This window comes from Neomonachus schauinslandi, chromosome 7 (assembly GCF_002201575.2).
Source record: "Neomonachus schauinslandi chromosome 7, ASM220157v2, whole genome shotgun sequence".
Taxonomy (NCBI): domain Eukaryota; kingdom Metazoa; phylum Chordata; class Mammalia; order Carnivora; family Phocidae; genus Neomonachus; species Neomonachus schauinslandi.
Genome location: NC_058409.1, coordinates 70,965,629 through 70,982,247, shown reverse-complemented (window position 1 = coordinate 70,982,247; position 16,619 = coordinate 70,965,629). Strand labels below are relative to the sequence as shown.

The following is a 16,619-nucleotide window of genomic DNA, read 5'->3' as shown; positions in this document are numbered from 1 at the left end:
GAAAAAAACCCTGAGATACAGAATAACAAGGGAGACGTACTTTACATAGAGTGAACAGAGAAAGCTTCTCTGGGAAGTATGAGACCTAAAGGGTAAGAAAGATCCAGCAGTTCTTTAGGCTGGACATAAGTGAAGATGTCAGTGGCTGCTGGATAAATGAGCCTGAAGATTAGAAGAGGTGTTTGGGCTGGAAATACGCATTTTGGAACTGAAGAACTCTCCTTGGTAAAGAGCAAAGACAGAAAAAGAGTATTTTAGGCCTGGAGTTATATCTATTCTATATTTTCAGTAAATTATAAACAAAAATACAGTCTTAAAAATGAGCTTATCCAAATGTGGGATATACATAAACCTTTGATATGTCTGAGATTTCCAAATGGATATATAAAGTAGGCTGTTGATTACAGACAGCAATCTGGAGCTTGGAAAGTCTACCCTGGTGAAATAAAAATGGGGGTCTTTAGCATATTCATGGTATTGAAAACTATGATATTGAAAGAAACCTTTCATGCAGAGAATGAAAAGGGAGGAAGGAAAGGAATTCAAGGAGTCCCAAGTAAGAGTAGAAGGTGTCAAGGGAAACTAAGAAAGAATGGCCAGCAAGGGAGAAAGATGATATGAGATCGAGCCCCATGAATGCTGAGAGAAAACAGTGTGTCAAGAAAGGTAATGTCAGCTGTGTTGAGAGGCTACCTAAAATAAGGCCAGAAAATGCACACTGGTATTGGTATTAGTTTCTGCTCTAACCCTTATTATTTCCTTCTTTCTGCTTTCTTTGCAGAAGCTTGTCTGGTCTTTCGATTTGTCTTTCCTGGCATTGAACCTTTCCCCTACTAGTGAGCTAGAGCAAGGGCGATTGGGGCTCTAAATTTATATATATATATATATATATATATATGAATATATATATATATGAATATATATGAATGTATATATTTATATACTATATATTTATCCCAATATGTATAAAATATTACATGTATAAATATACATATGTCATATATATTTGGATAAAGAAACCAAACAATCATGTTAATGTAGTTAGGGACCAAAATATTTGGTATAAAAGAGATACAAAAATCAAAGAATTAATAACCTTGTAATCTTAAATTTGAGCTGAAACTATCAACATGATCTCATTTTTTCTTTTTCTCATATATGTACTTTCTAGATCTGTCCATTGGAAAGGTCTAAATGCAATGAAAAACTGGAACACCTAGATTATAGTCTAAACACAAGATAGGACAGGAAATACACAAATTGGACATGGAAGTCTATCAAAGTAAACTGCTGAAGATTATTAGGCATGGGTCAAAAGGACTCAGGAACAACCTGAAGGGTCTTTCACTAATCAAAGATGGGACATTTTGAACATCAGTAAGTATAATGAATGCAAAGGATTTAAACACAAATATATAAAAACCTATGTATTCATACTATACTGAAAAAAAAAAAACCTAAAATATTTCAGTCATCTTTGGAAGTTTCTAGGATGCTTTCATGCACCACCAAAGTTCCCTTTAGGAATGAAAGAATGCCTCTGCTAATGAGAGTTGCCTTGCCCAAGAAATCATGCCCCTTTCTGGGAGCAGCACACAACTAATGGCCATCCAACATGAGGGTATAAAGGCCTAGCCCCTCACCCCAAATGAAAACAGTTCTGAAGCATCATACTAGTTTGAGAATTACCCATAAAGTCAGCTGAGGCTTCTACTGAGATAGGAACAAAACTCAACTTCTCTCTCTTTGCACAATCCTCCTTTCTTCCTCTCCCTTTGATCTCAGGAGCACTCCCTAAGAAACCTCTTTCATGTTAATCTCCAATACTGCTTGTTCCCTAAATTTAGAGAATCATAAAGATTACTTTGAATAATTTTCTCAACAAGTCCTATGAGCATATCCAGATTATGTAACTTTAATCATCATAGGTTAATCAGTGAGAAAGGCAATAGAACATAGTGATTAAAAGCACTCTTTTGATGCAGACGTGCTTAACACCAACAATCTATGTGACCACAGTAACACCCAGTGATAAAGCTAGTATTGTAACTCATAACCAAACATTTGTCTAAGCAGTAGTTTTTTAAATCACGGATAATACTAAAAGTTTCAGGTAATGTTGATACTAGTATTCTTTTCGATGAGGCTTGGGAAAGTTCCAAAGACTGTTCAAGTGTGGGATTAAACAACAACATACCCACACAATTTCCTTGGAACATGGGGGAGTGGATCAAATTACATCAACTAACGCACTTAAATCAGCACTAACAGGATTATCAGATACGTGGGTAATAAAAATGTTAAACTTTCTTCACTTCTCACCCAAACATGAATTCCTGTAAACTTGAAGTGGGAAATAACCACTGGGAAGCTTAACACGCTTTTATGGAGATGCAGAATGTTATTTTTCCCCACAATAGACTCAAACGGGGGTACGGACTGAAAGTGCGTTAGTAGTGATAAAATTAGTGGGTCGAGCCCAGCATTAAAAAAAATGCAAAGGTGCTATCAGATACATTTTATTTACTCGATTGTTTTATATGTACGGGGTGTATATGGGGCTCTCAGATTCTGCTCCCAAAAGCCTGCGGCACAGGAAAAGCTGGGGGCGGGTCGCTACTCTGGAGCGGGACGCCCACTCTCTTGCCTCTCGGTTACTTACGAAGGAGTCGCTCACGACTAGCACCACATTGGGTGCAGCGGGCCAAACCCGAGCAGCTCCTCGCCTCTGCCCACCTGCCCCGGGGTCTGGTGCTGCCAGCGCCGAGACTGCGACAACCGACACCCACAGCAGCACCATTGCAGAGAGCGGTTCAGAAACGCTGGGCGATCGGCCCGCCGCCTTCCTCTAGGAACGCCTCTGGAAAGAGGGCGGGGACCACACAGTTTAGTTTTCTCCTAGCGCTTTACCCACAGAACTACAATTCCCAGCAGGATGGGCGTAGGCACATGCGCAAAGGGGGAATTCCCCTTTAGACCTTTTAAGCAAATACCGAGCGAACTAAAACTTCAGTCACTTCCAGTCACGTGAACGATGCCTGGGGAATGCGCATGCACTCGGCTTCTAGCCTTGGCGTTTGGAGGAGAAGCATCTGTCCCAGGTGGGTTAGGGTCGCTGTCGCTTTTGCAGAAGTTGGAGCCAATACGCGATTGAAATGATACCTATAGAGAGAAAGGGTCAGGGGCCAGCGCTGGTTATTTTGTACCGCGCAAGCATGGGCGAGTATTAGACAGGACCATGAACTGGGCAATGATGAGGTGGCAGCGCGTCTGTCACTTAAGTTAGATTGGGCGGTTCTTTGTGGGGCCTCTGGCTGGACTGTCTCAGGTGCGATGTGGATTCGTGGGGCTCCTTGAATATATTCCCCCAAAGAAATTTCTAGCCTGCCTCATCTTACTGCCAGTGCAGTAAGGATTTATCATGCTCCGGTGGCGTGAGGAACAGGGCCTAGTCAGTCAGTTTCATGTTCTAGATGGGGAAGAGCTTAGGTGCAGCTTGCCTTCAGAGTGCAAAGGAGAGAAACCGAACAGCCTCTTAAAGGAAGAAATAACTGAGCTGTGTGAGGAGTTCGATTAATTGACAGGTTCAAAATATCATTGTTTTGCTGCAGAAAAATCACTGATCTCACTTGACTGTTGAATTACTTTGGAGAATTCTGGAAGAAGCCAATTTCTGCCCCAGAGCCAAATTCTCATTTCATTATCATAATTTCAGATATATAACTTGTTTATCACGTTTGTCGTATGAATATTTTGACAGGAAAAGGAGGAGTTGCAGTACCTAACATAAAATCAACTCAGTTTTAATATTTTCTGTAATCCTTAGTTTGACCATTTTGCAGATAGGAAAACTGAGACTTGGACAGGTTAAATGATTTACCCAAGATTACACAGGGAGCCAGTCTGAGCAGGATTTGAACTTTAGTAGTCTACCCTCACTACAGTCCTCTGTCCCTAGTTAATCATAACATTTCATGACATTCTGATGAGCTTAAACTCTATTAGTGTAGACAAATTCTTAATCAAGAAGCATGCTAAAGCTCTTTGTGAGCGTTCAAATATATGAACAATAGTTCCTGTCTGCAAGGAACTTAAACTCTAGGGAAACAAAGCTAACATACGTGAAACTGCAGCCTTATAGCATGGGAGATAATATAGGTAAGCGGCGTCATGATCAGGTTATGTTTCAAAAATTTGTTTTGAGTTAATTTGGAGTGTGGAAAGCATTTCACCACAGAAACATTGTTGACTGACTTTTAGATTTGTAAAAAATATACCTAACTTTATCTGTAGTGTGGTACTATTTCTGTGAACTGTGTTTACTCTCTCTGGCTTTGTTTTCACAAGGCATGTATTCTGAGTTCCCAGTCAGAATGACAGGAACACATCTTTTTTTCCTCTTTCCCCTTGGCAGTGTCAGTGGGAGCAGGTGCTGCAGTGAGTTGGAGCAAGATGGATATTTTAGGGCCCCAGAGACATAGCACTGGAAGAATCTAAGGGGCTTCTAGTCCTACTACCCATCTGACATTCAATTTCTCCCAACATTCCTGCCAAGTGAATTGTCCAGTCTGTGCTTTTTTATCTCTAGTGATGGGAATGTACTTCCTATGAGTAGCCCATTCCACATTTGCCATGTCTGATTAACAGTTCTTATTTTGAGCTGAAGTCAGCCTTCCTCTACTTTTAATCGTTCTTTGGTCCGTTTCTCTTCATTTTTATGCAAGTAATCCTTTTCAGCAACCCTTTTCGCCTCTTTCTCCCCCTTTTTTTTTTTTTTTTTTGCCAAGGACTTCCCAATTTCCTTCAGCTAGTTATATAATTGCAGGTTTCTTCATTATTTTGGTCACTCTTTTCTGGGCATAAAGCGTTTTTGCTAATCAGTAACTATCTGAAAAGTTACTTTTGAGGGGTGTTCATGCCTATGTATGTTTTGCATTGAGGGTAGGTGATCTATTACATGTATGTTTAAATCATCAGTTAAAGATTTGTATGTTAGAGATTGCTTGCTTTTGTGAAATACTTAACTGCAGTTTAGAAAGGTTTTCAATTGAAAGGTCTTGGTATAGATTTTGATTCTTTGTAGTTCTTTTAACGTCCAGTATACCCGCAGCACTAAATTCTGCCTTAGGAAAAGGAGGTTAAGTGTGAAGTTAGTGACTATGTGGAATAAATTCAGTATTTACCATCTGTGATTCTGTGAATATTTGTTGATTATCTACAATGTACTAGACACTGTAGGAAATAAAAGAGAATAATAGAAGTAGTCTTTGCTCCTAAGGAACTTCCAGTTTACTTCTGGGAAACAAACACACTCACACCCCTGTAGATTTAATAACAGTATAAGAGACATCAAAAATATAGTTAATTTCCAAACATACAAAAACAAAACCCAGAATATCCCAAATTATACTTTGGAGAATGCTAATGTGCTTCAAAATGTTAATTGCTGTTCATTAAAATAAATGTTCCATAGTAATGTAAGTTTTAGAAATGTTAGGTTAAACTATCTTTGGGTCTTTAGGACTTTTCAGAGTCTTTAATGTGCTAATATATATTTAGAATGACTTTTAAAAAAAGTGAGATATATAATGTGTAGCATTCACAAAATTACTAGACGGTGTGTTAATAGTTTTAAGCATGTTACTATTCTTGGAATACTTTTTGGAAATGTTGGTTTAGATTAAAAATGTTAGAAGTTCAGAGTAGTGAGATTCATCTGAGAAGGCTTTATGCTTGATGCTTGAATTTGGCCTTCAATTTACATGTACCGTTTGAGTAGATAGAAGCAGTGTGAACAGGCTGAATGAGAGAAGCAAAGATGTAAAGTGGAAAGTATTGGGAGGTGGTGCAAAAAGTTATGTGAGCTGATACACAAAAAAAGATTCTTTCTCATTTTAGCAAACTGAGAATTACTTCCTTTTGGCAGTGGGGAAACTAAATGTTTAGAGTAGGCTTTGGGAGCTGGACAATCAGCCATTTATTGAGTACATATTACTCAATAGGTGTTCAATATGTAAGGAACGCCAAAGATATAATACTTTTGTTTCGGATTTTATTAACCTGGGAAACAGAGCATATCAATATAGCAATGGTAAAAAATATCGATTAAGTTTGAGTGAATAGCTCAACTAATGTTTCAGTGATTCAGAGGATGGAGTGGTCTCTTTTGCAGGATTTACTCTGGACTAGTATTCACATAATTCAAAGAGGATACTTGTATTTGATAATAGCCATCTTTTGAAGAACATTGGCAAGAAGGTTACTACTTGAGAGATCAAAGAATGAGGGATTGGGGATTTTAAATATGTAGAGAAAGTTTGTAGTAACCATGTGAATTAGGAATAGGAAAAAAAGTGAAGTTGATTGAGAGGGTGGCAGTAGATAAGGAGAATAGAACTAATATACAGTTGACCCTTGAACAATGTGGAAGTTAGGGGTGCCGACACAGCCAAAAATCCACATGAAACTTTTACTCCTCAAAAACTTAACTACTGGGCGCCTGGGTGGCTCAGTTGGTTAAGCGGCTGCCTTCGGCTGGGGTCATGGTCCCGGAGTCCCGGGATCGAGTCCCGCATCGGGCTCCCTGCTCGGTAGGGAGTCTGCTTCTCCCTCTGACCCTCCCCCCTCTCATGCTCTCTGTCTCTCACTCTCTCTCTCCCAAATAAATAAATAAAATCTTTAAAAAAAAAAAAAAACTTAACTACTAATAGCCCACTGTTGACCAGAAGCCTTACAGATAACATAAAGTTAACACATTATTTTCTATGTTATATGTATTATATACTGTATTCTTACAATAAAGTAAGCTAGAGAAAAGAAAAGGTTATTAAGAAAATCCTAAGGAGGGATGCCTGGGTGGCTCAGTCGGTTAAGCGTCTGCCTTCGGCTTAGGTCATGATCCCAGGGTCCTGGGATCGAGCCCCGCATCCACATTGGGCTCCTTGCTGAGTGGGGAGCTTGCTTCTCCCTCTGCTGCAGCTCCCCCTGCTTGTCTTCCCATGCACTGCCTCTCTCTCTGACAAGTAAATAAATAAAATCTTAAAAAAAAAAAAGAAAGAAAGAAAATCCTAAGGAAGGGAAAATACATTTACAGTACATTGACAGTACAGAAAATACATTTATTGAAAAAAATCCATGTATAAGTGGACTCCAAGCCCATGTTGTTTGAGGGTCAACTGTGTCTTATGTTTGTTCAGGCACTCCATTTATGCAAATATCAAGTAAGTGACGTAATCCTCACTTTATCAATGAGGAAATAGGCTTGGAGTGGTGAAGTAAGATGTCCAAGTTCAGATTGTACTTGAACCCAGATGTATCTGCATCCTAAGCATATTCTGAACAAGGTTAAGTTTTGGCTTGGCGGGTGGGTATGGCAGAATGAAGGGCCTGACAAAACTTGGGGTGTTTTCTAAGAACAGAGTTGAAGTGACTAAGTAATTACAATCAGGTTGGTTTGGGGCTTAAAAAAATTAGTGTAATGGATAGAGTCAGGTTTTTACTTTTGTTTTACCTTCCCTCATTATCCTTCTTGTTTTAACTTTTATTTTACTTTTTTAAACATTGTTTGGATCACAGTACTTGTTTTTCCATTGAGGCATTTTATTTGCACGTATGTATTAATCCCTAGAAAAAGAAGCCCAGGATTTTCCCTCCTGTGTATTTTCGTCTTGCTCCTTTGTGGTCCATGATGCCAACCGAGGTTGTCAGCACAGTGAAACCGATCTGGCAGGATAGGAGCAGATTATTCTGCCATTTTTACAGATCTTTGAGTTGTACATCAAATCTAGGGCTAATCACTCCACGCTTGTTTGACCTGCCTGTGAGGTTCACAACAATTTTTCCAGCTCTGTGATCATCAGTGATTTCAAATTTGCCAGTGTAACCATGCTTCATCATCACAGTTAGAAACTGGATGATGACTTTGGAGCATGGCATAGTAAGAACCTGGTGTTTGGCTCTCTTTTCGGCATTGTTAATGCTCTTGAGAACATCTGCCAGGACATTCATGTGCACCATTACGGCAGCATGGAAAGATGGTGGAAAGAAGACAGGAGGCCACAATACTTATTTTCTTAACAGTAAGACCCTTTTCTATGGAACTAACCATTCTATTTTAAGTATATTGCCAGTCATGTTTCAGTCCAGTAAGCTTACTTTCTCTTTTTTGTTCATCCCCACCTGCTTCACCTAAATTTTGTTCATTTCCTAGTTTAAGGTAGCATTGCTGTTTTTTTAATTCAGTTTTTTGAAATCACTTCCATTCTTTCCATGAAGCATTCTAGATTAATTTTGTTTGACGGAATTTATTTCAGAGATCCCATCAAAAGATACTTAGGATTATATCATGGAGAATTTGTGTTAATATTTCAGATGGTTATTTAGCTGGGGTTTTGACATTTAAAGAAAGTTTTCTCTATTTTCATTAGATTTTAAATTAGTTACATGATGTGGGCAACATTTTACATATTTATAATTCTTTTTATGGCTTAAAACAGGTTCACTTTAGTATAGTTAGGCTGCAAATAGGGAGTAAGTAAGTACTGTTGATTGTCCTCAATTCAAAACAAAGTACATAGACATAGTTGATACCTTTTTTTGGCTCAGTTTTTTATACTGAAGTTCATGTATTTTGAGTTTCTGGAATGTTTTTTGAGAATTTTTCTGTTTATGGAAGTTCCTTTTATCGCCTGAGGCTCTGGGAACACAGACCAATTCAGAAATTTTGGGAAAGAAGAAAAGATGAAAATTGTACCTAATTATTTCTTGTGTTTTAAATTATGAATTGTGAAAATTAAACATTTGGGCTGTTTATCATGCTTTTTATGTTAACTGTCTCATACTTTACTTAATTTAGATGGATAATGGTTAAGGAACAATCTGAAATTCAATTCAAAAAGAAGATAGAAGATAGTAGGTAAAAGGTAAGTGTCTAGAATGCTAAATAATAAGGTAATTGGAGTCTGTTTTTACTTAGTCATTGTTTTTACCGATTCATTTCAGAAGAAGGATGTGATAGTGTAGGTTGTTATTGCCAGACTATAGGTCATCAAAAAACACCTTTAGACTTTGTTATTAGATTTAAAAGTACCGTATTTTGCTTTCTGTAGTTAACTTCTATTGTCATTATTGTTATTATTTATTATTGTTGTTACGTTTGCTTTGTGGAGTCTCCGTATCTGCACAACGGAATGTAGCTTGAGGTTCTGTAGCTTTAGCTGGGGTGTGTAGGACATAGTAATTCATCCACCTACATTTGTTATTTTTGAGATTTATCATTTTGGAATGTGTGTCACTTTCTAACTTTTTTTAAGTGCAGTTGTTGCTACTTTTTATGCTTGATATGTTGAATAAAAACCCTTTTAGTTTGGTAGTAGAAACCCTTTCACTGAGTTGAAAGTCTGCGAAATGAATGCTCTTATTGAATGAGTATGACTTGAAATTGAGAAGAAAAAAAATAGGAGAGATTATCAAGGGAAAGTGGGTGGGGCTGTGGAAGAATATTAAAGACACTTGTAAAAGAGCTAGATTTTTCTTTGAAATGTTGGAAATACTTGGAATAGAAGGAAGTGTCCCAAATAGAGGTTTATCATTTTTCTTCATTCGTTTTTGCTCTATGAAAGGAAGTGAGTTTGATGATACCTAGTAGGTTAGTACTTAGGAAAGCTTTGTTTAGAAAATGAATGAATGAGCCTCTCTCTTCTCTACTCCATCTCCCAAAAATAGGAGAAGTTTTTAGGGCTAGAAAGGGGCAGATTATTTTGTCTTTTCAAAAATTAGTTAATCCCCTAAAACTGATCTATATCTATCTATATTGTCTATATCTGTATCTGTATATTTCTCACTGTGTAAATGTTAGGTGAAGAGAGAGGGCCTCAGTGCTAGCATATTATGCTAAATGCCAAATCAAATGAAGAACGAATAGGAAGATTAACATAACATGATAAAATGAAATTTAAAAATTAATAAAAAAAAGAAAAAGGAATAGGAAGAGAAGAATAGAAGATCCCACTGCAGTAAGGGTAATTGTCATTACATATGGAGACATACAGGGATATGGAAGGGTGTTGAACATTAGTTGGTTGCCAAGGGAAGAATGGAGTTTGTCTAATGTGGTCTTTAAAAATACCTTATGTAGAGGCATTTAACAGCTCTGTTTTTGCTGCTATATTTAAGTCTACACTTGTCTGTGTGTCTGATTTTTAAGGTCTTCCGTAGTCTAGTGTTCTAGTTTATCCAGTGAACCTCATTTTCTTCTGTTCTTCAGCAAGTCCCTTCTGCTCCACTGAGCCCACTTTTCTCATTGTGTCCTACGCATGCCACGTTCATTCCTATTTCTCTGACTTAGCCGATGCAGTTACTTCTGACTGGAACAGTTGTCCTTCTTCCCTCCATTCTTAAATCCTGTCTTCTTTTGGTATCCCTTCATTACTTCACACCACACTTCCTTCCTTCTTTAAACTCCTCTTGCAGTTGTATTCATTATCCTTAGTTCAGCGTTTGATTCTTTAATTACTCATATGTCTTAGGTTTGGTTTAGATTATATTCTTTAGAGCAGGAGGCTTCTTTTCTATTGCTTTTATGTCCTATGCAGTGTATGGCTTGGGGGTTGCATGTAGGGTTGGTGGTGTCTGGTTCTGCCTTGTTTGAATGTGCTTCCACTCAAATGCTAGGCGATAGAAGAGATGGTGATCTTTCTCTTCGCAAAGTTGAATTCTTCTCTTTGTTTTTGCTTGGTCTTATCTTGGAATTGTTTTTGTTCTTTTTTAACTTAATTTTTTCCCCTTGGATGTCTCTTTTTATCCCTCTTTATTGGTCCAGATTAGTTGTTAATCATCACTCATTTCTCTTCTTTTTAGTCTGCAGATTTATCCACCCAAGATAATTTTGGTGTGAGAAAATTTAATGTGAAATCATCGCTGAAATTTGTTGCCTGTTCCAGTCAAAGTTTGTAGGCTACAAAAAAAAAAAATCCTGAAGTTTGCACCTATAAATTTATACCAAGATAATTTCAGGTGAGAGAACTATTGCTAAAATAAGAGCATATGAACTGTGCAGGTTTAATTGTATAATTAATGTAACTAGGCAAAAAGTTACTTTTCTGCCTATTTAAGGAATCATTGTAGCTGCAAATAAATTGATTTTTATGTCAATTTTCATATTATTTTGAATCTAACATTCTTTGAGTCAGAAGGCTTGTTTTTTTGTTTTGTTTTATTTCCCTGCTTTCTTTTATTTATTTATTTATTTTTTAAAATTCTAGTTTATTTTTTCATCAGTAAAATGTAATATTTGACAATGTCCCCAGAGAATAAGCTTCCTATGTGTAGGAAGATGATAATCTTATTACACCTGCTATTAATTAGGTCATTTACTTGGCCACTAATACGTTATATCAGATTTTTTTTTTCACACTGATGTATCCACTTGAACAAAATACTACAGGTAGTCATTATCATACCAACATGGAAGACTTAACCATTCCTGAGACAAGGAGCCATGTTTATATTAGTATTTCTTTGTTATGATGCTTAGTCTTGGTATTATCAAGCACAATGTATTTTTCTTAATGAATATGGGTGGATTAAGGCAAAAGGACATAACCTAGTCCCCTCAATAATTTATTCTCTATCCTTATAAAAACTGTTGTTGAGGCTATACAAGTTACAGATATGTTGGCTACAGAGACACGACTTGTCCTTGAGACCAATACCTAGTATGGTAAACATGAGGTGAAAATCTCGGTGTTCACAGCATTCCTTCCTCGATCTACATCACGATCATTCCTCAGCAGTACCCATAATGCAGACTCTCAAATACCATTTGCTTGCTATGTTTCTTGGTTGTATGTATGTAGATTATTTTTCCTTATTAAAAATATTTCATAATATTTAATAATAGGGCAACAATCTACTCAGTCTTTGTAAACTCCCCACTGAATAATTTTTCATTTTTACAACCATTTTCTGCATGGCTGTTGCACTTGTCTTCTGTCATCTTCTTCACATAACTAAGTGGTCCCTTCCCTTCAAAGGAGGAAGGATTTTTGAACGAGCCTCCAATTCTATCCCACAAGGTGAAATACTGTCCATAGTTATAGTCAAAGAACATGTGGTGGTCTGTATGATGGGCTGAGCCATTAATAAATGGCCTTAAGATGTGGGGAACACGGAAATCACCATCATGAATGGAAATCGTCCAGATATTGACCAAGATGTACAAACTTAAGTAGACCACCTTGTGTAATGGGATGGTAAAAGGGTATATATGGTAAGGTAGACTCTGAAGGAAGCCATCCACAGGGTCAAAAGCATGACTTGCAAATGGAGTAGGAATCTTCCAGAGATGATGAGGTTTGTGTATGCACTTATACACAAGTCTATGATGAAGGCCTCTGTGAATCCAGTAGATCAGCATGTCAGTGAAAAAGAGGAAGGACTGTATACTAACAAAGAGGCAAACCCAGCCACTGGGAAACTCTCCTACGTCATCATATTATTTGCTGTAACCTCTCAACTCCAGCAGGAACACTGACACAGTGGGAATACTAATCCATGGCAATGACTGGACAGTAAACGTAATCTCTCTATAGACTTGATTCTTTAAAAATTGTGGATGCTTCATTAATGAATGATCATAGACAAAATAATAGCTCAGTGTTGCAAAGAAGAAAGGATATAAGCACCAAGCTTTGTTACAGTCAGGAGACTAATTGTCGGAAGATGTCATCCTCAGACAATGAGGCTGGATAGAAGTACGGTGTAAAAAAATAATAATCTGCAGCATTGAGTACAAGATCCATCTTAGCCCCTCCAGTGGGTCTGTGGCCTATTCAGCCTCCGCGGGGTCCCAGGCTGCCGGGGCCACTGGGCAGCTGGCGATGGTCAGCCAGCGGGCCAAGCCTGGCGCTATTTCCCTGCTTTCTTAAACTTCTTTGATCTGCACTTGTACCTCAGCCTCTTTGGGTATAAAGGATGTCAGTACACCGTGTCAGCAAGCCATCTTCTTGATTCATTTTGCTGCCATGAACATCTGCAGTCTATAATGGATTACTATTTACCCAGCTTTGTTTCCTGACGAGATTAGAATTGTCAAAAAATACAGGTGTTTCTTTTTTTCAGCATTGAGTTGTGATTGAATTTGACCTATTTACTAGTAAATCAGAATAAGTTGTTTACTGGTAAATCAGAATAAGTTGTAAAACCTTAAGATATGTTAGTTTATTTAAAATTAAATTAACATAGCTTAAATTTAAATGGAGGAATAGTTTGTCTACCAACTGAAGTATCTTTATGGTTGAAATTAGTGCATCATCCTGTAGCATATTCATCACCTTCATTTAAGTGTAAACATTGCATTTATTTCTCTTCAAAGACTACTGTATTGCTGTATCTCGACAGTGACCCTTACTGTGAAGAAAGTTAGTATCCTGATTTATATTTTATAGAAACCAGCATTAAAACAGAATGCTTTCTTATGCTCTTAGATCAAAATTACTGCAGTTAATTCGTGTTAGTGTTTTTACTTTGTGATTTGTGCTTATTCTACTAAAACTTCTTACTGTAGAATTGGATTGAGATTGATAATGTGTTTTGGGTCCTGGTCCATTAGATCATCTGTGTTTTAGTCTACTATATGAAGAATGAGTATAACTCAAATACAGCTGACTTTCAACAAATATTTATTAATGTATACAATTTGTCAGATACTAGGTACTGGCCATAGAACAGTTCACAACAACCACAGACAAAAATCCCTGCCTACATGGCACTTACATGCTAGTGGGTTTAGGGAACAGATAATAAATAAAATAAGTAAAATATATAGTGTATAAGATGCTAAATGTTAGGGAGGGGGTTAAGGGAATATTGTGTGGTTGGGTGTGAGGGGAGGAAGGGTTGAAATTTTAAGTAGTGTGGCCAGCCAAGGTTTCACTGAGCAAGTGACATTTGAGTAAAAATCTGAAGAGGTGAGAGAATACACTATAGGGACCTTAAGAGTGGAAAGATTGTTCCAGATAAAAGGCATTACATGTGCGTTTTTCAGATAGTTAAGTTTGTTGGTATTATTGTAGGTTCACACAGGCTTTTTATTTTCCACAGAATGTCCAGCAAGGAAGTAAAGACTGCTCTAAAAAGTGCTAGAGATGCAATCAGAAACAAAGAATACAAAGAAGCTTTGAAACATTGTAAGGTAACTGATATATTTTTTTATTCCACAGTAAAAGTATGTTACCTATTTACAAGCATTATGGATTTGTAATATGTGTATCATTTATTGTCTAAACGTAACAAACGTGGTTCAGTTGTTTAGTAGACCATTAGAGTGATTGTGCTAGGATAAACTACATTGGCCATACTCAAAGTCACACTCTCAAAACCTGAGTATCTCTTAGGTATCTTTTGATGGGTTGTATTATGGAGCACTACTGTATCATAAGTTTTCATTCTTTAATGGTATGTTGACAGTGTAATTCTGTTTGGTTTGTGAATGGGAGACTCAAGATTCTAAATCTCCTCTGTAAGGTAATGAGGGGAATGTACCTGTCCAGAGGGAGAAACTGAATGTGCAGGAGAGAGAGTGTAGTGTAGGAGTAAGAGAGGATGGGATCCTGAGCTCGAGAGAGGGGTCTTTGATACGTTTTCCATCTTAGCAGGGGGAAAGATAGGTGTAAATCCATATACTGCCAGATTTGTAGGTTTGGGGGTAGGAAGAGAGGAATGTTCCCCTCTGATATTTTCTTAGTAAAGTATAAGCTGAGAGTGGAAGAAGAGCTGTGTAGGAGATTTGAGATGAAAGAAGGTATGAAGTAGTTGTTATTTAACTTACTAGTGAGGATTGAAGGGATTGCCAGGCCCTAATGAATGTCCATTTGAAGTTTCATGTTATTGAAGTGAAATCACTGAACTGAGTTGTGTAGTTTCTCTCTTCATGCCCAGCTTCTCAAGCTTAGAAATGGGCATGCTGGGGTTCAAGTATGGATGTTGAGAACGATGATGGGGAAGAGAGGCAAAGGAGTTGAGGATTTTTGCCAGGGAGAGACGACAGTCATGGGTCAGTGGAGTCTAAGCTGGGAAAGGAGGGATGAGAATTGAGAAGTGGAGCGATAGTAGAATAAAGGGGGGGTCAACTAACTGGACATATTAGAGGTTAAAGAATTGTCAGCTTTAGTAGTTACCTTGTTGTTAGTTTTTTGGGAGACAGCATTGTTGGATAGAATGGAATTTGTGCTATAGAATGGTGGGAGATTGCTGGAAGTGTCATGTGGATGCATATAAACACAATAATCTGTCTCAACTCATGGAATTATTCTTATTTTCTCTAGAATATGTAAAATCTTAAGAGCTAATTTCATTGTAGCTACTAGTTTTGTTTTCTGTCGCTAGAACATCTTTGTTTTCTGTTTCAAACTTTTACTTTAGCAAATAGCTGTTCTTTCTGAAAGCAATAGCTCTACATATAATTTTTATTCTTGTTGACAGGTGGTATTTAAACATTCATTGCCACTATTTATTTTTGAACACATTTGGTATAGTCACATTGGGGTCAGTCTACTTTCCTACCCTGTTATTTCGATGAAAAAATCTATCTGGTGGTGGGAAATATTATCATAGTGAAGGAAAATATGGGCATTGGTTAGGGTGAAACGATATGGAAAACAGTTTTGTGAGTTGACTGGTGGCAGTGTGGAGTGGAGGCAGGCAAGATGGTTGGGTGGTATGAATAGTCTTAGTCTTCTTTTTGTACATAGTATTTTCAAGGAGCATGGGGAGGCATTTGATGGAGGCATCAGCATTGCTTGGACAGCTTTTAAAAAATATGCCTCATGTTTTAGACTCTTTACAATTACTGATCCACTCCAGCTCCTTCTGTCCTTGAGGAAACCGAAGACCAGAGAGGTTAAGTGGCTTTCTTAAGATCACCCAGTTAGTGGTAGATCCAGATTTCCTGACACTCAAGTCGACAGTCTTTTAGTTGTTGTTTGTTCATTAGCTTCCAAAATTTAATGACCCGTTCTTTTTAATTTTTTTTTAATCAGACAGTGTTAAAACAAGAGAAAAATAACTATAATGCCTGGGTTTTTATTGGTGTTGCTGCAGCGGAGTTAGAACAACCTGATCAGGCCCAGGGTGCCTATAAGAAAGCTGCTGAACTAGAACCAGACCAATTACTGGCTTGGCAGGTATGTAGAAATTTTTTTTTCCTATATTAATGGTAAAGAATTTTTTGCCCCATTTTTTAAAATATAGGTAGCAGCTTTTTAAAAAAGCATTTAAACCTTTATTTACCTCACAGAAGAAAAAAATTTTAAATTTATTGGTCTTCTAAACCTGAATGTTAGTTAAAAAAAAAATGCCAATGCTGCTATTTAACATTATTTGATATCCAACCCAATGGATTATTTCCAAAGGTGAGGATTGGAATTGAAATATGATTATATAAATCTCTAATTTAATTATGTGTGCATATGAAAGACTTATCAAGGATATTCTTTATGCTTATTCAGGGGAAAAGAAATGGTTATTAATCTGTTTTCTAAAGGTAAAATAAAAAAATTTGCAAATCTATATATTTGAGTACAAGTGAAATTCTTTTTCCTTACTTTATGTTCTTCATGTTT

At 37.2% G+C, this 16,619-nt stretch overlaps 2 protein-coding genes, 1 long non-coding RNA gene and 2 pseudogenes across 3 annotated transcripts in view; 2 read left to right on the top strand and 3 right to left on the bottom strand.

Moving 5' to 3' along the window:
• ARSK (arylsulfatase family member K) overlaps positions 1 to 2,812 on the bottom strand; it is a 43,030-nt gene extending 40,218 nt beyond the window's left edge. The window contains exon 1 of the mRNA XM_021697513.2: positions 2,663 to 2,812. Coding sequence (XP_021553188.2) covers positions 2,663 to 2,800 — 138 coding nt within the window. The 5' untranslated portion in view covers positions 2,801 to 2,812. The remainder of the gene's footprint in view (positions 1 to 2,662) is intronic.
• A 240-nt stretch (positions 2,813 to 3,052) lies between these two features.
• On the top strand, positions 3,053 to 10,917 carry LOC110590901. Its single transcript, XR_002480990.1, has 3 exons — positions 3,053 to 3,101; positions 8,855 to 8,921; positions 10,858 to 10,917. It is a non-coding gene; the product is annotated as an uncharacterized LOC110590901 (long non-coding RNA).
• On the bottom strand, positions 7,624 to 8,019 carry LOC110590893 (annotated as a pseudogene).
• Positions 10,918 to 10,936: 19 nt separating the features above from the next.
• Positions 10,937 to 16,619, top strand: part of TTC37 (tetratricopeptide repeat domain 37) — an 80,319-nt gene continuing 74,636 nt past the window's right edge. Inside the window, exons 1-3 of the mRNA XM_044916665.1 lie at positions 10,937 to 11,013; positions 14,101 to 14,191; positions 16,038 to 16,181. Of these exons, the coding sequence (XP_044772600.1) occupies positions 14,102 to 14,191; positions 16,038 to 16,181 (234 nt within the window). The 5' untranslated portion in view covers positions 10,937 to 11,013; position 14,101. The remainder of the gene's footprint in view (positions 11,014 to 14,100; positions 14,192 to 16,037; positions 16,182 to 16,619) is intronic.
• LOC110590906 lies at positions 11,840 to 12,800 on the bottom strand (annotated as a pseudogene).